Source organism: Erpetoichthys calabaricus, chromosome 8 (genome assembly GCF_900747795.2).
Source record: "Erpetoichthys calabaricus chromosome 8, fErpCal1.3, whole genome shotgun sequence".
Lineage (NCBI taxonomy): Eukaryota > Metazoa > Chordata > Cladistia > Polypteriformes > Polypteridae > Erpetoichthys > Erpetoichthys calabaricus.
The window spans coordinates 3,130,412-3,152,253 of record NC_041401.2 but is presented as its reverse complement, the minus strand read 5'-3'; the positions used below and the strand labels follow the sequence as shown (position 1 = coordinate 3,152,253).

The window sequence follows — 21,842 nt, the reverse complement described above, 5'->3', positions numbered from 1 at the left end:
TTATAAGATGCCCCACAACTGGAATTATGGGTAACAGCTACAGGATAGAAGCAGGTGGGATCAACAACAGCCTGTAATTTAAGATCACACGATTGCAGCCTGGATGGTGCTCTAATCCAGCGGTTTTCAAACTGTGGTCCGTGGACCGAATGGGGTCCACGAAGGATATGGCAGGGGTCCGTGAGAGCATTGTGAAATATCCATTAATTAACACTGCGTAGTTCCATAATAAGGCAGTGTCTCGTTAATTATCGCTGTTACTTTCAAAACGCTTCAATACCCTATGAGCCTTTTCGGTCAGAGTCAGACCATTTAGTATTTTAGTAATGTTAGTGATGCTGGTTTTAATTATTCTATGCGTGGTACAGTGACGTCAAATTTCAATAAGACGTACAGTATTCTATCTAGTCTTTTGTCGAAATTAAAACTTATGGCCAGAGCGTTTAATAATATGATAATACTATAATATACTCTGTCTACTGGCCTAATCTATTGCCTAATTTTATTTTCTTATATATTTTATCTTTTTTCTCTTTCTTTATCCTGTAAAGCACTTTGTGCTATAGAAATAAGTGTTGTTGTTCAGATAAATTTCTATTGATCTGATTTTTTCATGTTTTGTATTTAACTCTTTTAGGGCTAATGTCGACTTCTGTTGAGGGCAGATGTCAACTAAAGTCGACATTCATGGGTAGAGGGAGATAATCAGCTTTTTTTTCAACCTGCCGCATCTGGTTCAGGGTTATGGGGAGCTGGAGACTGAACTGACAGCACTGGGTCAAAGTTAGGAACAGTTAGCAACAAAATGAGGCTCATGTAATATGAAGTTGAATTCAATGAGAAATATTAAACATGTAAACTACATGAAAAGTTCAATAATCATAATAAAGCTTTATTGAAGACCAGGTCAAGGCAATGCCAATGTAACACCTGGCTGCAGCAGTTAGGTGGTCATTTCTGAACAGTGGAACTGGTCGGTTGCGGTGGGTTGGCACCCTGCCCAGGATTGGTTCCTGCCTTGTGCCCTGTGTTGGCTGGGATTGGCTCCACCAGACCCCCGTGATCCTGTGTTCGGATTCAAAGGGTTGGAAAATGGATGGATGGATGGATGGATGGATGGATGGATGGAACTGGTCGGACCGCATGTCTGCCTGGTGGGTTGCCGTCCAGGATCCCGAGCTGTTTCGTCATGTGGTGGGTACCAGTGCATGCTCCCCAACCTGACCAGACCTGACCTGACCTGACCTGACCTGAAGTGTGAGAATTAGGACACTAATAATCTCTTAATTCTGATGTCAAGTAGGCAAAACCTATTAATTATAAAGTCTGGTGAAACAACAACCATGCCCACGCTGCCTGCAGTTATACCACTGGGTAGGAACCGAACCCAGGATGTGGCGTCAGTCCATCTTAGGAACCTCTTGTATGCACAGGGCCAGTTTAGGTTTAGCAGTCCATGGAGTCTGCACATCTTTGGAGATGTGCAAGGCAAATCTACATGAACGTGGGGAGAACACGCAAACGCCACCTTGACCCCATCCAGACGTGGGATTTGAACCCGGGATGCTGCTACCCACTGCATCACTTCTTCTTTCCATAATTAGGTTTGCAGATCTAGTCACTTTTGTATTCCTATTCTTCATCTCTCCTCTTCTGTCAGCCAGCCTTCTGCCTCCTCTGATTTCACTCCGTTTTTGTGCAGAATGTTTCTGATCCTCTTTCTCCCTCTTGTTCCTCCCTTGCACTGCCCTGAACTTTTAGTTTCCTTTCCTTCCTGATTTTCCCATCTTCCTCTTCTTCTTTTTGTCTCCTTTCTTTCGCCCCCTTAAGCTTTCATGTTTCTTGTCTTTCATTCATCCCTCCACTCCCACCTTGCCTTTCAGTGCCCACCGCTGCTGCTTCTTCTTCTTCTTCTGGTTTTCTCTGTTTGCTACTCGTCTTGAGTTTCTTTGTTCTCAAGTACGCCGCTGTTCAAATTCTCTGCCCTGTAGGCCTTTTCTTTCTTTTATTTCCTTCTCATTCATCTGCAAAACCCTTTACGATCTAAAAGCCGCAGGCCTCACCCAACACCTCTGCAACTGAGGTTAGTCCAAGGTGAGAAGTGGGTGGAGGTCCTGGGAGTCTGACACCCGCTAATTAACGATTCAGACCCCCTGTAAGCCTCAAAATCAAAATGGGGGGGCCCTAAAAAAACATTTTAAAAATGCTATGATGGGAGGAGCACTTGGTTTTGACTGGGGGGATGGTGGTTTGATTTCAGCGGTAATCAAATCCACAGCATTTTAGACGTGCAACAAATATGCCAAAGAGCGCAACGTGGTGCAGAAGTCGTGTCGATCAAACAGGCGTGCAATGACACCAGTAGACAAATAGCATTAAATATACCGTCCAGTGCAACAGAAGATCATACAATTAAAAAATGTTGACATTAAAAGGTAACCGTGAATCACCTGGCTACAACATCAATGCCCTTATAGCACCATTGGCTTAATAATTAGCTGCCATAATGCTTCGAATTTCCAGACGTGTTCTATGGGGTTTAAGTCTGGGCGTGAGGTGGACGCTCACAGACTTGTCCTGAAGCCACCCCGACGTTTTCTTGGCTGTATGCTTCAGGTCACTGTCGTGCTGAAAGGTGGCCCGTCACGTGCTCCCTGGAGCAGGTTTTCTTCAAGGGCCTCTGTGTGTTTGGCCTCAATTCAGACTGGTCTCCCTGTTCTGTTATCAGGATGCTGCCACTGCCGTACTTCACCGTATGGATGGTATCAGGCAGGTGGCGAGCAGCGCCTGGTCCTCACCAAGTGTAGTGCTTGGACTTCTGCCCAAAGAGTTCCATGTTTGTCTCATGAGATCAGAGAATCTTTTCCTTCATGTTCTCTTGCTGTTCTATACCTTTTACTCAAGAGTAACGTCTGCCTAGCCACTCTGCCATAGACGCCTGATTGATGGAGTGCTACTGAGATGGCGGTCTTTCTGACAGGTTCTCCCATCACAGTTGAGGACTTCAGAAGCTTCATTAAAGTCACCTGTAGGTTCTTAGTCACCTCCCTGACCACACTCCTCCTTATCCGGTTACTCAGTTTCTAGGAAGAGTCCTGGTTGTTCCAAACTTTTTATAGTTCAAATTTCTGTAGGCCGCTGTGCTCCCGAGAGTATTTAAAGCTTTAGAAACAGTTGTATCCCTAAACCCTGATTTATGTGGTAACCACAATTTGATGGTGGAGGTCTGTAAAGAGTTCCTTGCACTTCATGGCTTGATGTTTGTCCTGACATGCAGTGTGAATTGTGAGACCTTCTTCTGTATGCAGGTCCACATGTGCCTTTCCAAATGATGCCCATTCGGTCACAGTGGACTCCTGTCAAGTTCTATGCACATCTTAAGGTGAATTAAAGCAAGCAGGATGCACCTGAGCGCAATTTGGAGGGTAACAGCAAAGGGACTGAGTTCTTCTAGGAATGGAAGATTTCAATTTTTGATTTATAATAAATTTGCAAACCATTCTGAAAACATGTTTTCAGTTGTCATGATGGGTTATTGAGAGTAGATCGATTGGTAAAAATCGGGAGTGGTCTCGTCTCGACTTGAATCTCATATACTCAGATATATGGATAGATATTAGAGGAGTAAACCGCAAGACAATGATTATATTTTTATATTATGTACATTAAAGAACCATCAGCATCAAATCAAATTAATAATATATTGAACAATTATTATAAAAGTAATGTTGAATAAATCGGACTGTGCAGCGGCATGAATAAAAGGTAATGGACCACTTCTGGTTTCGCAGAAATAACCCAAAAGTTGATAGAAATCTACATTAGGATATCAGAACACTCTAGACGAGAGCAGGCCATTCAGCCCAACAAAGCTCGCCAGTCCTGTCCACTTATTTCTTCCAAAAAAACATCAAGTCGAGGTTTGAAAGTCCCTAAGGTCTTACTGTCTACCGCACTACTTGGTCACTTATTCCAAGATTCTATCGTTCTTTGTGTAAAGAAAAACCTCCTAATGTTTGTGCGAAATTTACCCGTAACAAGTTTCCAACTGTGTCCCCGTGTTCTTGATGAACTTGTTTCACTCGATCCACTGGACCAATTCCCTTCAACACTTCAGTCAGGTCTCCTCTTCATCTCCTTAAGTCTCAGCTCTTTTAATCTTTCTTCATAACTCATCCCCTGTAGCCCGGAATCAGCCTAGTCACTCTTCTCTGGACCTTCTCTTGTGCTGCTATGTCTTTATGGAGACCCAAACTGCACCCAGTACTCCAGATGAGACCTCACCAGTGTGTTATAAAGCTTGAGCAGAACCTCCTGTGAATTGTACTGCACACGTCAAGGCGCTATATAAGCATGAACCTGACATTCTGTTAGCCTTCTTAATGGCTTCTGAACACTGTCTAGCAGTTGATAGCTTAGAGTCCACTACGACTCCTAACTCCTTCTCATACGGTGGACTCTCGATTTTCCAACTGCCCATTGTGTGTTCAGATCTACTTTACTTCCTATGTGTAATACTTTACATTTGCTGACATTAAAGTTAATTGTCCACAAATCTGCCCAAGCCTGTCTGCTATCCAAGTCCCTCTGTGATGATATAACGGATTCCAAATTATCTGCTAATCCACCTATCTTGGTATCATCTGCAAACTTAACCAGCTTGTTACTTATAGTCCTATCTAAACCATTTATATATATTAAAAATAGCACTGAGCCCTGTGGAACACCACTCTTAACATCAACGTTTTGTACCTCATACTCGTATGCAAAATTTGGTTGACCTAAGTGAAAGCGTACTCAAGTTATCATGTTCACACACACACGCACAGACATAATTCCAAAAGTGATATTTTCGGACTCAGGGATGTCTAAAACATCGAGATTCATCAAAATCTCAACATCGAATTTTTGGACGATTACAATACTTTCCCTATAGTCTGTATACGAGAGAGTAAAAATGAGAAATGTGTCCAATTAAAATTAAATCTAAAAGGCAATAAAGTTTGCAGAAAGTGAAGGGGTTGTTTTTTTAATGCTGCCTTGCTTATCAATATTGTTATGGGTGGTGTTCTTACAAAACAAAAATGAATTTCTGCACAGGTCACCCTGGCCCCCCCCCCCCCCACAAGCCCCAAGCTCAGGACAAGTGTTCTCGACCCACACCCCCCATATCAGCACCCCTGGGTTTGATGCTCAAGTATTTCCAGCCATTAAGCATTTATTGTCATTTGCTCCCTGTGGTGGGTTGGCACCCTGCCTGGGATTGGTTCCTGCCTTGTGCCCTGTGTTGGCTGGGATTGGCTCCAGCAGACCCCCGTGACCCTGTGTTCGGATTCAGCGGGTTGGATAATGGATGGATGGATGTCATTTGCCCCCATGTCTGCTCTGCCCACTGTTACTTTAGGTTAGGATTAAAGGAGAAAGCTATGAAACATCACTAGGAATACAACAAAACAGAGTTAAACCTTCGCAGCAAAACTGCTAACATTTCTAAACATTTTATAAATATAAAAATCATCCTGCTGTGCTTCTCTGCATGCAGAATAAAAGAAGAGGAAAAAAGACCAGGTAATGAAATTAGAGCAGTTAGAGGAAAATGGCTCAGCAGTTTCACAATCAGTCAAAGAAAAGGACATCTCTGCAGCCCAGAGAGCCTCAACGCTGTTGCTCCAGGTACCTGGAGCTGACTTAATGGACGGTTGGCATTGTTTATGTCAAATAAGCCCCGCCCAACCCAGCAACCCTAATCTTAACCCTCGTGTAATTGGGCGGAGCTCATGAGGTCTGCAGCTTGACTGCTGAGCAGGAGCGGACTGGTTCTCAAAACCGGCCCGGGCATCCTTCAGCGAGTGAGGTGATGAGGTCGACCCACTCGGCCCATTATTCATTGTCATTTTCTTAAAATTTGTGATGAGTATGCGGCTCACTGTTTGCTATGAGCATATGATATGAACTCTGTCTAAACTGTTGCCAAACTTAATCTGTACACTGTTGTTTAGACACAACTTAAAATTTGACGACATGCTTAGAAATAAAATTTAATGAAAAATAAAAATTTAGTAACCTGGCTTACACGTTTAATTAGAGTACTTGTCAAATGTCAATGTCCAAGTGCCGGTACCCTAGTAGGCTAGGAGCTTACACAGTTTGCTGCTTTTAGCAGCCACATCATCAACAATACTGTTAGTGTCAAGTTTGGCTAGGATACTTTTCTCCTCTGACATCAACATGAACTCCTCAAGATGTTCTTGCATCATTGTGCTTCTCCGGCCCATGACCAGACAAGAGTCTGTGGCCCACCAGGCATTGCCCAAATGCCCGTTGGTGTCAACTCCACCTACTTGGAGCTCCAATGGAGAGGCTGTGGACTGCAGTGATATATGTTTAGGAACAAAATCCTGCAACTATTGGGAGGGCCAGGACTGAGTTGAGCCTAACGTTGCGTTCTTGTGCTGTAATTCTGTGAGAATTGTATTTTTTTTTTTTTAAAAAAAGCAATTAAAGGTCATTTTTATTTCTCATAAAATCAAGAGCAGACTAACCGTCACATCACTCCAAATGCAATACAACATGTCACTTCTGACTGATCCTGGTTATATTTGTTTTACTTGATACAGTGGACTGTTGTGAACGGTCAGTGCTTACCATCCAACTCGGGGAATCCAGGTAGCTTTGATTTCTCTGAATTCTCTGACTCGGAGCTCCGACTTCAGGACGTTCACGACTGGAATTTCCAATAGCTCTCCGTACCAAACCGCAGAAAAAGACAATGAAGTTTTTTGGTATGTGTGAAAACAGGCTTAAATATGAACCCAGCAGAAGGAAGTCTCTGTTTATTTTAGCCTGCTTTACTCTTGACGTGACACGCATCTGCCATCCGGACTCTTAACTAACTGCAGCTGCAGCGCTCTTGTGCCAGGGTGGCATTAATAATGTTTAACCCTCTGCTCTGAAGCGAAAAATAGAAAATTAAAGTTCTCCGCTCATAACAGCCCTGGCCCAAGAGATCATACAGCCGAGCTAAGGTATAACCCTGAGTCCACTCGCAATATCATGTTAAGTCCTCCTACCCACGCTATCGTGCTTGTCCGGCGTGTGGAGTGAGGGGACGAGGCAAACACCGCAGTCAGCACGCTGCTAAGGCTGGCATGGTCGTGTAACTTTTTTTTTTTTTTTTACATTTCCCATGAGGAGACGTGGTGTATTTTTTTAGGGTAGGAGGACTTTCTCGTGCCCGCCAAATACAGCTGTTGTTGTACGTGTGGCCCATACGTTCAGATGAGCACCACCATTGTGGCGACTGTATATCATTTTCTGTGAGTAGGACATCTCGCTTAACAATTATTTAATGTTACGAGATAGTATGTGGTGGGCACGAGATGGTTCAACAAGAAAATACACCATATGAAATAGTAAAACAAAAAAAGGTTAAGTATGAACCCTTAAAAGTTACATGCACATTCAGTGCCTTATTTATACACTACCTTTAAAAAAAATTGTAAGAAATGCTGGAGTTGCGCTAAAGAACAGTCATGGTGGTAAAATGCAATTATAACGAATGTAATAGTTAAGTCACTGATGGCGGTGAATAAATAAAATGAGAGGTGCGGAATTTTATTATAAGTTTTAATGCATGCCTATCTGAGAGGTGTTTGTATTTAGTAGTAGTATTGTTGTTGCTGGTGTGGGACATGGCCGGCCTTTTAACCCGGCCAATACCCCCAGGCCGCCAGGTGGAGCCCTTCATGCAACACAGAGGTGCCCCGAGTTCCAGCAGGGCATCATGGACAGTGGAGTTTTTCATCACAGCCCTCCTGGATACCAGGGGAACCTCCAGGGGACGCTGCAGGAAGGCCCAGAGACTATTATGTGCCCTATAACCTGGAAGTACGTCGTAGTCATAGCAACAGGAAGAATGACGTGCTTCCGGAGTGAAGAAGAGTTTTTATATGACCCGGAAGTGTTCCTAGTCACGTGGACAGAGAGGGCGAAACGCTTCCGGGTCAAGGACTATAAAAGGACGATGGGAAATCCCAGACGTTGCGCTGAGCTGGGTGGAAGGGTGGCAACGCGTCTGGGAGTGTGGAGGATTGTATTGATTGATTATTGGTGATTTATGAGTATTGTGGAGTGGAGGGTGCTTTGTGCACGTTATTGTTCAAATAAAAATAATATTTGGACTTTTACCTGGTGTCTGGAGTCAAGTCAGAGGGTTCAAGAGGACGACAGCGCCCTCTATCTGTCACAATGGATTAAGGTGTCCACTAAATACATAAAAATAACAACAATTATAAGAATAACCAGTAACGGCAAAATGCACATGAATCCACTTAAGTTGAGCATTCCTAGTTTTCATCCTCTTTCTCTGTACGTTTTTCATTCGTTTACTTAGCAGTTGATGCGCTTGCTGCTTCCTGAGCAGCTCTTCTTCTTTTCTCCACCCTAGCGGCCCGCTTCTTCTCTTCTTCCGTCAGCATCTTTTCGCGTTAAAACTGATTAAGTCATCGTTTGTGTTGCAATTAGATAGATAGATAGATAGATAGATAGATAGATAGATAGATAGATAGATAGATAGATAGATAGATAGATAGATAGATAGATAGATAGATAGATAGATAGATAGATAGATAGATACTTTATTAATCCAATGGGAAATTCACATTCTCCAGCAGCAGCATACTGATACAATAAATAATATTAAATTAAAGAATGATAATAATGCAGTTAGATAAGTTAGTTAGATAATAAATTACTTAGTACGTTTTCCTTAATTTTTCACTTAAGCTGGCACTTAAGTCTTCAATCAGCATCAAGAATGATTTAAGATATGTAACGGTAAGGGAAGTGACAGCGAAGGTGGTATGGAGTGAGAACGGAGCCCGTACGCATGTGCCGCAATGCCGCTGCCCAGAGTTGATTCTACAATAAAATCAAAATAAAAAGAGGAATAACCTTGGAGGTCAGTCATCACCCCGAAAGTGGATAGTAGATGTTACATAGTATATTTGTACCAAATGTCAGGTCAATAGATGAAACGGTTTACGAGGGGCAGGTGATTTAAAATTTATTATATATAAAGATGATGGTTGGTGCCCATGCACATCGCATTGTATTTACATATTGTCATTTTGTAAAATGTTGTTAATTTCTGGAATCTGTTTAAAGTGACAGTCACCACTTCTGTTAAAAACATGGGTTTAGTTAAACAGCATCAGCATGTTTTGGTTTGCCAAACAGAGTTTGAAACCGCCAAGAGCAGGGGGTTCCCAGCTCTGGTCCTGGAGGGCTGCAGTGGCTGCCAGTTTTCATTCTAACCCTTAATTAGTGACCTGTTTTTGCTGCTAATTAAATTCTTTCGAATTCACCGTCCACTTTTTCGGTTGCTGGTTGTTGCTGGCTCCACAATCGTATTATTATTGAACACGTCTGACTTTCTGTCAGATATACTGTTACATGGTGGACTTTTAAAACACCATGCCCACCACTAGCACATCAAATGCCCCCCTCACCATTTTGGTCTCGAGACGGGACGGACTCGTACACATTAGATTTACTTCCATAAAGATCAAATAGAACAATGACAAGCGGTGGTAACCAAAGGTTTTGCTGCCGTTTAAGTGGACATCAGCGTCTGGAGTCGGTGGCTTCTGCATGAAGTGCATGTTGGTCCCACAGGCTGCTCTGCTGGTCTGAAGTGTCACGTGGCGTGGCTTTCGTTTTGCAGCATTGTGTATTTGAGACCATAAGCTGACCAGATGTCCAGTTCTTTTCGAAACAGTCGAGTTTTTACTAGTATGTCTTGTGTAAAAATTGATACATTCCCAAAAATTCCCTTTTTAGCCGGCTGGTAATTTTACAAAGGTATGTTGTGCAGCAAACATAGGCGCAAAAATAAAAAACTGCAAGCGAGGTGGGGGCCCTCCTGCTCTTCAATTTACTATGCGCCTCACTGGTCTACAAAAAATATTTTTTGTTTGCTTCTGGGAACTTCAAAGAATCTCTTTATTAAGTTTTTTACACTGATGTCATATATGAAATCGGAATTAAGCTGGCACGTCAGGTTTTTGTAATACACATCACTGATATATATATAATATATCAACACGATATCTGGAGTTTGGGCTCTGTCCCACCAAAATTGTTTTGATGTGTTTATTCTGAAATCAAACCAGTAGACGATACCAGATACACGTTAAAGTATATTTCTGTCAATTTACCTCAATATGAAAGTGAGGTCCGCGTGCCCAGAAATGTTGGAGGCACTCGCTTTTGCGCTTGTACTGCACATCCATCTCTCTTTGCAAGAACCAACAGTAGTCACCCATCATGCTCGGAGTGAGTTTTTCTTGTTATCAGTTTTCCATCACCTTTATATCTTGAAGAAATCTTTCCCCATGCTCATCTCTGACATCGCTTAGATTTGGTGGAAAAAAAGTTGAGATGAGAATGTCAAAATGCATCTTCAGTGACATTCAGGCTCCTGTAAGCTAATATACTTTCAGCATATTCTCCACAAGCTCAGTATAATTCTGTGCTCTGTGACTGTCAAGAAAATTCTGGATAATCCGCACGAATGAGGGTTCTAATTTAGTGGGCTTCAGTTTCCTTTTGAACTCCTCGTCAAGCATCAGTTCACAGATTTCAGGGCCAACATAAACACCTTCCTTCATTTTGGGTTCACTTTTCTCGAGACCAAACTTATTTCTTAAATTCTGAAACGCATCACCTTTACTGTCCAGTCACCCTAGTTGTCCAAGACCTGGAACATCATAACTAAAAAAATGGGACGTGCTGGACAAAAACGGTTTTCAGATTTGGAGTCAGCAAGTGAAATTTGTTAAAGTACAGGTGAAAGAATCCCAGTAGCAAAATGCTTGTTGACCAGTGAATGGAACCCACTTAGGAAGTTGTTCAAATGTTGTATCCCGTTTTTGAACTATGAATGTCTGGTCAGCCTGTTTAAAACATTCATTATAGGCACTGATGCAGCATGGCGGTGCAGCGTTGGCACATCTGCCTGGCAATAAAGAGGCAGGGATTCACATTCTCCGTGCCCTCTGGATGGAGTTTACATGTTCTTCAATGTTCAGAGTCCAAAGATGTGCAGATTTAGATAGATTGGCAGTGCTAAATTGTCCATACAGTCTGTGTGTATGTGTGTGTGTGTGTGTGTGTGTGTTCCCATGTGATTGGGTGGCACCTTTTCCAGATATTGTTCCTGCCTCACACCCTGTGGTTGTTGCTACAGGCTCCAGTTTCCTGACGACCCAATTCAAGATAAGCAGGTTTGGAAGAGGGATGCATGGATGGATGAATATCCTACGTGATGGCATTCTGTGGTGCTAGTTACACATTTCACAGTACCAGAGCGCAACATGGGGGCACCAACAGGACCACTTGATTCCAACGGGTGTTTCGCAATAGTCTGGTTCCTTCTGCTGCTAACCTTTGTCTTTCATACGTCTTTATGCATAACTCAAATCCAAGACTTTTTCCACTTGTCCTTCATTTCTTACTCACCTCTGTAGTAGTAGGGTGTTGTACCACGTTAGCCATTATGGATGCAATGAGAAGTCGAGCACATAGACGCCTTTTATTGGCTAACTAAAAAGATGACAACATGCAAGCTTTCGAGGCAATTCAGGATTACATGTTCCCTGAAGAAGTTGCCTTGAAAGTTTCCATATTGTCATCTTTATAGTTGGCCAATAACAGGCGTCATTTTGCTCGACTTCTCGTTACTCCCCTCTTGAAGTATTCCTTACACTCATAAAGTGTTCAGATTCGATTAGACATTCCCACAGTTTCCATGTAGATGCCCGCTTGATGCCTTAGCTCGGTTGTCACTCCTAATCCCCCACTACTGTCCGCCATGAGAGGTGGGTATTGTCTGGTATCATCATGCCACAATCGTTCTTGTTAGGCTCCTTTCACAAATCCCACAAGCACGAGACATCAGCTAACATACGGACTCCATTTCTCCCTTGTCCGTTGGGTTTTGGTGCCGATGCACGGGACCACGTGACAAATGGCAAGCGCGAGAGATGTAACTGTGGAAACCAAAGAATTACCTGCTTCAGTGGTGGGTTTCTTGGTGCCCACCCCCGGTGGCCTTACTTTATAAGAATGTAAATGTAACCTTGTCCTGCAGCTCTTTGGTGGGTGGCAGTGGCTCAAGGCATTGTGGGAGGTCAGCTTGTTTTGACTAATTTCAGGTTTTATGTACCCCAACTCCTGCTATTCGAGTTATACAAGTGGACAGGGGGCTTCTGGGGTGATTCTTAGGCCACGCCCACAACACTACGTTCTCATATAAAAATGGCGTTTTTTTTTTAAAAATGGAAACAATCTCTGTCCACATTAGCGTTTTTAAATCATTCTTTAAAGTGTCTCTGTTCCCACTAAAATGATGAAGGATGTGTATGAGGTACGCTACATTGCCAAAAGTATTGGGACCCCCCCTCCAAATCCTTGAATTCAGACGTTCCAATCACTCCCATGGGCACAGGCGTGTAACATCGAGCACCTCAGCATTTGTGAAAGGATGGGCCGCTCTCAGGAGAAACTCAGTGAATTCAAGCCTGGTTCCACGATAGGATGCCACTTGTGCAATAAGTCCATTTGTGAAATTTCCTCGCTACTAAATATTCCACAGTCAGCTTTCAGTGGTATTATAACAAAATGGAAGCAATTGGGAACAACAGCAACTCAGCCACGAAGTAGTAGGCCATGTCAAATCACCGAGCAGGAACAGTGCATGCTGAAGTGTGCAGAATTCGCCGACTTTCTGCAGAGTTGATAGCTACAGACCCCCAAAAGCTCAAGAACAGTGCAGCGTAGAGAGAGACCCTCATGGAATGAATGGGTCTCCATGGCCAAGTAGCTGCAGCCAAGCCTGACATCACCAAGTGCAATGCAAAGCGTCGGATGCTGTGGTGTAAAACCCACCATAACACCACTGGACTCGAGAGCAGTGCAGACGTGTCCTCTGGAGGGACGAATCACGCAATCCGATGGATGAGTCTGCCCAAGAGAACGAGACTCGCCTGACTGCATTGTGCCAAGTGGAAAGTTTGGTGGAGGGGGGCTGTTTTCAGGGGTTGGGTTTGGCCCCTTAATTCCAGTGAAAGGAACTCTTAATGCTTCAGCGCACGAAGCCATTTTGGACACCTTCATGCGCCCAACTTTGTGGGAACAGTTTGGGGATGGCAACACGACTGGGCACACACACCAGTGCACAAAGCAAGGTCTATAAAGAAATGGAGGAGCGAGTTTGGTGAGGAGGAACTTGACTGGCCTGCACAGAGTCTGAAAGAACAGCTTTGGGATGAATTCGAGTGGAGACTGCGAGTGAGCCAGGCCTTCTCATGCAACATCAGTGCCTGACTTCACAAATGCTCTCCTGGTCAGAAATTCCCATCAACGCACTCCTACACCTTGTGGAAAAGCCTTCCCAGAAGAGCTGAAGTTGTTAGAGCTGCAAAGGGTGGGCCAACTCCATATTAAAGGCTATGTATTAAGAATGGGATGTCATTAAAGTTCATGTGTGCTTAAAGGCAGGCGTCCCAATACTTTTGACAGTATGGTGTAGGTATTTACCTATACAGTGGAACCTCGGTTCACAACCGTAAATCGTTCCAAAACTCTGGTCGTAAACCGATTTGGTCGTGAACCGAAGCAATTTCCCCCCATAGGATTGTATGTAAATACAATTAATCCGTTCCAGACCATACGAACTGTATGTAAATATATATTTTTTTTTAAGTTTTTAAGCACAAATATAGTTAAATAAACCATAGAATGCACAGCGTAATAGTAAACTAAATGTAAAAACATTGAATAACACTGAGAATAGTTCGCGCTATAGCGCTACCAACCGCTGGCTAAAAACACTTTTTTTTTAATTAGTTTTAAGCACAGGGAAAAAAATTAACATTTGAAAAAATCCATAATTTAATAAACAACCAAGAAAAGTAACATTGCAACAATGCACACTACGAACTGATCGCTGTAAACAGAAGTGAAAACAAAATCAATCCCAGTGCATTCTTTAACTGCCTTCCTACCTGCGTCCAGGCCCCTCTCTCTCTCTCTCTCTCTCTCTGCCTGTGTGTGTGTGTGTGTGTGTGTGCGCGTGTGTGTGTGTGTCGTGCTCTCTCGTTCTCTCTCGCTCGCTGCACAGGAAATGCACAGGGAGAGACTGAACATGTACAAACCGAAAGGGAAACTGGCTTGTTCGTATACCGAGTGTGAGGTCGTGAACTGAGGCAAAAGTTTGGCAAACTTTTTGGCCGTAAACCGATTTGTACGTGTACCGAGACGTTCGTGAACCGAGGTTCCACTGTACTGGGCAAACGTCCTTGAAGGGACAGTAACGCCACTGGCCAAGGGATTTAACACATCACTGTAGCAACCAGTAAATGATTTGCCTTTTTGCATACCGTATATATACTCACGTATATGTCAGGTCTTGAAACCCGAAAAATTGATCATAAAATCAGACCCCGACTTATACGCCCGTTCAAAAATCTGACACTTTTTTTTTTTTTTCATCTTCTTGCCTCCTCTAATCTCGCTTCATTTTCTCAGACACATTGAATTTTGTTGCCGCATCGCAGTTGCCAATTTCATTTGCTACTTCAACAACATTTAATTTTAAACCAGCTTCATATTTTCTTCTGATCGAACGCTCCATCGTAGATAACGGATGCTCTTACGATAAAGGTGTATAAGGGTGTGAGATGCAAAAAAACACAAATCAGTGCAAACGTCGCTACGGAATAGTTTGGGTATCACCGTGTGGTCACGTAGGCATGAAAGAGAGAGAGAGAGGGAGAGAGGTTAGGAGCACACGCTGATACAGCGCATTGCCACAAACACGAAGACAAAAAAGGCCGTGTGCTCCATGGTTAACGCTCTCTCAGGTGGGCGTTAGCAGATCATAATTTCTTGGACCAATAGCATGAGTATTCTGCATTTGATTTATACGACCGTCATTATAAAATATCAGAAATGATACGATAAAATGAAGTCCCAACTTATCCACAAGTATATACGGTATATGCAGCATTAAAACTACACAAAGTGCAATTTAGATGCATACAGGTAAGCAAGACAAGAAGAGCCATGGAATGCAACTCCCCAATGTCCGCTGTTTTGGAATATGGTTTTCTTCCATGAAGAGTAATAATAATAATTCTTTGCATTTATATAGCGCTTTTCTCACTACTCAAAGCGCTCAGCAATTGCAGGTTAAGGGCCTTCCTTGCTCAAGGGCCCAACAGAGCAGAGTCTCTTTTGGCATTTACGGGATTCAAACCGGCAACCTTCCGATTGCCAGTGCAGATCCCTAGCCTCAGAGCCACCACTCCGTGATGTGAAAGCTACGGGGACATACAACTCCCCAGACCCGGACACAAACGAGCGCAGGGTCACACAAGTGTAAAATATGACTCTGTTTATTTCTCATGGGGCAGCTCAATTTCCTGCTCCCCACTTCAGAGCACAGTACACAGTCGGCAAGCACAACACTGCTGCTTAGTCCCTTTCTTTCTTTCTTTCTTTCTTTCTTTCTTTCTTTCTTTCTTTCTTTCTTTCTTTCTTTCTTTCTTTCTTTCTTTCTTTCTTTCTTTCTTTCTTTCTTTCTTTCTTTCTTTCTCCTCTGCCACCTCCACTCCCAGAAAGTTTTGTCCTCCACCTCCTGACTCTGGCTGCCCGAATGGAGTGAGGCGGCTCCTTTTATGCTGCACCCTGCATGTGCTCCAGGTGCTCTCCGATCCTCTTCCAGTAGCACTTGTTTGTGTGGCGGAAGTGCTGTAAGGACCCCTGGAAGTGCTCCATGTATTCCCAGACCCTCTTCCAGTCCAGGGCTCCAGAACCTTCCAGGTGCCCCCCTGGCAGTAGCCATGGGCCCCAGCAGGGTTGAGCTTCTAAGTTCCAGACCCATTGCCCCCAATGTAATCCAGGGGGTTTGCCCTCTCGTGTTGCCGTGAACATGTCCTCTCCTCCCGGTCCTTCCATCAGAGGGGTTGTTCCGGCTGTCCACCACAGTGACCAATCAGGGAATTAGATGTTGCAATGAGCAGGATCCAATCAGGGAAGGGCTATGTAACACGCATGCACCAATCAGAGTGCAATCAGATTCTGTGTCTTCAAAAGTCGGCGTTTTCACTCTTCCACATTAAAACTTGGAGCCAGCGTTTTCAGAAGTGTGCGGCTCTGGAGAGCATTTTCAAAAGTCTGTGTTTTCAGGGGTGGTGTGGACAAAAGATGAAAACAGAGACCAATGTGTGCGTTTTTAAACGAAAACGTAGCAGTGTAGATAGACATAGCCTTAATGAGGGCTCGAGCCAGACCCATGCTGGCACAAGTACCCAAGGAGAGCAGTATTTATTTACTCTTTCAGCAATTTATAAAGCGCCTTTTACCCTGGTGTCTATAATTGTCTCCTACTGTCTCTGTGCCACTAAATGGGTTTTTAATGAGGGGTCGCACCAGACACAGGTTAACGCCACTACTCAAGGACGGCCTCCCTTGCTCTTTCACCCTGATTACTTTACTCGTTTCCTACTTCTTCTGTGCCACGCGGTGTAAACTGAGCCTCCCACTTGATATCCGCCCACTTCTTTAGCACATTCGGTGAATTTTAATGTATACCCCCGAGATATCCAAAGGATTAATCCCTTCTCTCGTCACGTCTTTCTTAATCTGATGAGAGTTGATTCCACTCAGACATATGACAGGGCATGCGGCAGCCTGCAGAAGCCGACTGACAGCATGCCGTCCTCACGCGCCCAGTGCTACGTTCTGAGGGGTCTTCTGCTTCTTTCGCTTGGCCCGAAAAAAGGGGGACCACTCTGTGACACCCGTGTACCACTGATGACCCAAAATGTCTGTGACAGGCAATGATCCCCGAACACTGGGCAGGGGGTGCAAAGTGCCTCCGGACGAACGTGCAATAACAAAGAGTCAGGGGACCACTGTGCTGCCCACGGGTCTGGATGCCAGTATGGAGGCTAGGAGGGCTGGCTGCTCTTTCCTTCACTTGTCAAGTTAACACAAAGCAGATCACTAACGCCTGTCTTGTTCTTCTTTTTCTTCTTTCTAGGGCCCTCCAGGCAGTCAAGGCCCACGAGGAGAACGCGGATCCAAAGGAAGGCCGGTGTGTGTGACTGGATGCGCAAATTTAAAACAAACAATCTGGTGACTCAACTGGAAGAAGGGGAGGGATGGAGGGAGGGGGGGGGGGGCGGTGGGGGGTTTTGCAGCAGCTGCACTTCTGACGGACTCTCTCAGAGGTGGAAGGCGTGTCTCTCTGCTGCCCCCCTGTGGCACACACTGGAGCACTGCATTTTGTCTCTCCAAGTCAAGCAGGGAAAAACCAGCCATGCCAAAGGGATGCCCCATTGATGGTTCATAATGGAGATTTTTTTAGGGTCAATGACTTTCAATCCACATTTAATAAGGAATGGAAAGCCACTAAATTATTATTATTATTGTTATTATTATTATAACTGGGCTGATGCCTTCATCAATGGCATACAATTGGTTCAGTTCCATTTGTTTTTCCCAGTTGGAGCACAGGCAGTTGAAGTGACTTGCTCAGGGTCACAGAGTTGTCAGTAGCAGGATATGAAGCCACAGCTTAAAGTCCAAAGCCTTTGCCACTTTGCCACACTCCCTACATAACCAGAGTTGACTTCAGTACTCCTCATCTGAAATATATTTTAGGACTGAATTATGATTCATGTATGTTTGTAGCCCCCTGAAATTAATTTGTGGCTATGCCCCTGGATAAAGGTGCCTGTGATGTCCAAAGGTAGAGAATTTAAAGACGTAGCAAATAAAACTGCACAAAATTCAGCGACTTCTAGGTTAGTAGCTCCTGACCAGGGGTGCCAACACTGAGGTTGACTGGTTCAAAGTATTTTAAATAAATAATTATATTGTAGACACTCAGGGTGCTTTACAAAGACAGTGGTTGATGCGACAGCGGCCATTCTTGTGCCAGTTTGCTCACTACACATTAATCTACTACTCAGTGAAGGGGTGAAAGCGATAGCCATTTAGACACAGGGAATGGTTGGAGACTGGGATGACCACGTTGTGGTGGGCTATTTTAATCCGTACATTGGGGTACACCTTGCTGTTGTTTATGAACTGGAGAATTCTATAGCAAAGTAGTTCCAAAAAATACTCAAACTGCCCACTAGAGGGGGAAAACCGTCAAAACCCAGCTAGTCACACAAAGGGCAACAAAGAATTTTTTAAAATAAAAGATTTATTTTTATAAAAAGCCCTGTTAACTAACATAAGCTCAGAGGAGCACAAAGACACAGAAGGCAACCCCAAATGTCCCGATACATAATCCTAAGAGTGGTCAAAAGGTCACAAAATCCAGTAATCCCAAAATATCAAAAGAGCCAAAGAGCACAGGAGAGCTCACCAATACCCTGGCACATTCACAATGGACTACAAGGGATTTTGGGATTTCCTCAGCCGTTATGGTGTTTTGAGAAGTCCCTTAAAGGTGATGTGCAGGTCGCCACGCCTCTTGAAGAACCACCCAGAAAGCACAAGGAACATAGGAAAAGATGCCTAGACATAAAGAAACTAAATAGTCAACAATGGTAACAAAAAAATGAACAAATATTACATAAAAGAGACATTTAAACCCCAGCATTTGAGAGAGCCCCCCCGATCCCTGGTTGAAACATAAAACCTTTCAAAAGACAACCACAGAGAGTCAGGAGAGTCAGTCAGAAGCACTGACAATTTTTACAGCACAATGTCCCTGTCATTGTACCGGGGCTTTTTAAATCCACACACAGACCACAGGGTAAGCGCCCCCTGCTGGCCTCACCAGCACCTCTTCCAGCAGCAATGCAAGCTTTCCCTAGTTGGTCTCCCATTAAAGTACTGGCTGGTCCCAAACGTGTTTAGCTTCAGGTGGGTGACCGGTCCTGAAGTGCAGGTGGTATGGCTGCTGGCAAACGTTGGTGGAGATACTTGAATAATTAAAGCAATTGATCACAACCTGATCCTTACCCCATGTATAAATTGCTGGCTATTGCCGAGGTTTTGATGGGATTTCACTGGCATCATGCCGTTATAGAAGCTGATACATTTCTTTTCCTGAAACACTTATTCCACCATGTTAGACTTGTCACCCTTCTATGGTCGCACTAAGTCATCACAAGTTATTACCAACAGCGCCCTCACATGGCAGATTTAAGTTCCAGCTGCTGGAATGCAGAACCTCAGTGTTCATTTTGATTCCTTCCTTAATGAGCACCAATGGTGCCCCCCTTTTCCAAGAATCAGCACAGTGCCTGCTGACTATTTGCTTTCCTAAGTAATGGTGGGTTCAGATGTCATGGACTACTGAGTGTCAGTGTGAATGCCATCACTCAATTAGTTAACCAATGCCATGATCACTGCCCACTAATCCATGCACAAAGTGTGTATAGCACTTTTCACCACAAACACTTTTACACTGCTCTTTAAATGGTCAGATTAAACATTGAGTGAAAGAGGGCAGCCTTTAGCACCTTTAAGGCAAAATTCAATGCTATCTGGTGGCATGGTGCCTGGTGGACCTAGTCAAACTGGGGAAACTGGGCAGGGACAGCAATTGCATGCAAGTCAAAACCTCTGAAGAGAAGTGACACACCAAAGACGACATGTGCTCTCCAACAATCAGTACTGATTGTTAATATAGCACCTGTCAATGGTAAAGGCCTCCCAAATTAGTGGGGAAAGCTGATGATACCCTTGACAGACACAGAGACCCAAAGGGGGACGTCTAAAAATTTTAAGTGAAAATGACCTCTGTGTTGGTGATGGAGATCCTGCACATTTGCAGTAAACCATTATGGATAAACACGAGTGAGGTGACATATCTAAGCCATTGACCTGTCCTTCTTTCTCATGTAGGGTCCTCGAGGTTCTCCAGGGTACGATGGAGAGCCTGGCGTTCCTGGTCAGCCTGGTGAGCCTGGACCCCCTGGTCACCCCACACATCCCGGCCAAGACAGGGTAGGTGACCCTCTGGTTTTTAACACATCTCACCTAGAATTGGTTCTCAAACAGGGACATGGACCAATCGGAAATTAGCACCACGCCCAGAACCCACTCTTTGATTATTGATCACTAACGTCTTCCTGCTCCTTCATCATCTCCTCTGTCTCTGCTTCTTTTATTTCTTTCTTTGCTCTTCCCACTTTCTATTTCTCACTCCCTTACTCTCTAGGCTGTTCTCTTAACCTCTTGCTCATCCTGCTTTATATATCATCCTTCTCTGATCTTTATTTTCTACCCTTGCTCTTTCTTCTTCCTCCACTCTTGCCTTGTTTTTTCCCTGTGCTCCTCCCTGTTTCTTTCCATCTCTTTTTGGTGCTCTTTCTCTCTTGCTTCTCTGCTGTCCTCCTTTTTAAATAATTTTCCACATCAGTTACCTTTTTGCCTCTGTCTACCTTTACTCTTCACTCTTTCTTAAAAATCTCTTGTTATGACTTTTTTGCTTCTTGTTTTTCACCTCAGTTCTTTTTCTTACCTCTTTCTACCATTACTTCTTCCACTTCTTCTCTTCGTATGTTCTTTCTTTCTTTCTTTCTTTCTTTCTTTCTTTCTTTCTTTCTTTCTTTCTTTTTCTACTGTTTTTCACCTTAGTCCCCCTTTTCATCTCTTTCTCCCTTTACTCTTCCCCTTTTAACTTTTTTATTACAATGTCTTTGTTGTCCTTATTCTTTTACTTTTCTCACTTCTTTCTTCTGTTGGCACCCTGCCCGGGATTGGTTCCTGCCTTGTGCCCTGTGTTGGCTGGGATTGGCTCCAGCAGACCCCCGTGACCCTGTGTTTGGATTCAGCGGGTTGGAAAATGGATGGATGGATGGACTTCTTTCTTCTTGTGCTCTTTAACCTTTCTTATCTATTGCTTTTGTCACCCCTCTTTCTTTCCATCTCTTGTTATACTCCATTTATTGTCCTGTTTCATCTTATTTTGTTCATCACTTTTTGCTTTTACTACATCATCTTTCTCATCTCCCTCTTTCTCCCTTTATTCTTCCATCTTTCTTTTAATCTCTTATTTGTCTTTTTTGTTAGATTTCACCACAGTTACTTTTTTGCCCATTTCTCCCATTACTCCTTCTCCCTTTACGTCTTCTTCATCTCTTTCCGCTCTCCTTCTCATCCTCCCTGTACTCTTCATTTTTTCGTCTTGCTTGTCCCACAAACCACTTTTAAAATGTTTTTCACCTCAGTCCCCTTTTCACCTCTTTCTCCCTTTACTCAACCTTCTTTTTTCCTTTTTATAATTCTGACTTTCCTTTTTTTATTCTTTTTATTTTTCACTTCAGTTTCTTTTCTCATCTACTTCTCTCCAGATTCCTGTATGTTCCTCATCTCCATCTTTGTTCCTTTACTCCTCCATTTCTTTCCTTCTATTATTATTCTGTCTTCCTTATTCTTTTTTATTTCTGTAATTCACAGCAGTTCATTTTTTGCCCTTTTTCCCTTTACTCCTTCCTCTTCCGCATCTCTTTCCTTTCTCTTTCTTACTCTCTCTATACTCTTCCTTCTTTCCATCTCCTATGGAGCTCTTTTGCCTGATGCACTGTCCTCTTTTTTCTTGCCCTTTCACCTCTTTCTACCTGTACTTTTCCCTCTTTTTCAATTTTTTATAATACTGTCTATTATTTTCACTCCAGACAATTTTCTTACCTCTTTTTCCATTTGATTGTTCAATTACCTCCCTCTTTTTCTCCTTAGTCATCTCATTTTACACTGTTTCTGTTATCTTTCTTCTTATTTTTCACCTTCTGTTGCCACTTTCACCGCAG

The 21,842-nt window shown here is 43.5% G+C and overlaps 1 protein-coding gene across 1 annotated transcript in view; it reads left to right on the top strand.

The window, feature by feature from the left end:
- col5a2a (collagen, type V, alpha 2a) overlaps positions 1-21,842 on the top strand; it is a 157,770-nt gene that overhangs the window by 61,631 nt on the left and 74,297 nt on the right. The window contains exons 6-7 of the mRNA XM_028806192.2: positions 17,108-17,161; positions 19,936-20,037. Coding sequence (XP_028662025.2) covers positions 17,108-17,161; positions 19,936-20,037 — 156 coding nt within the window. The remainder of the gene's footprint in view (positions 1-17,107; positions 17,162-19,935; positions 20,038-21,842) is intronic.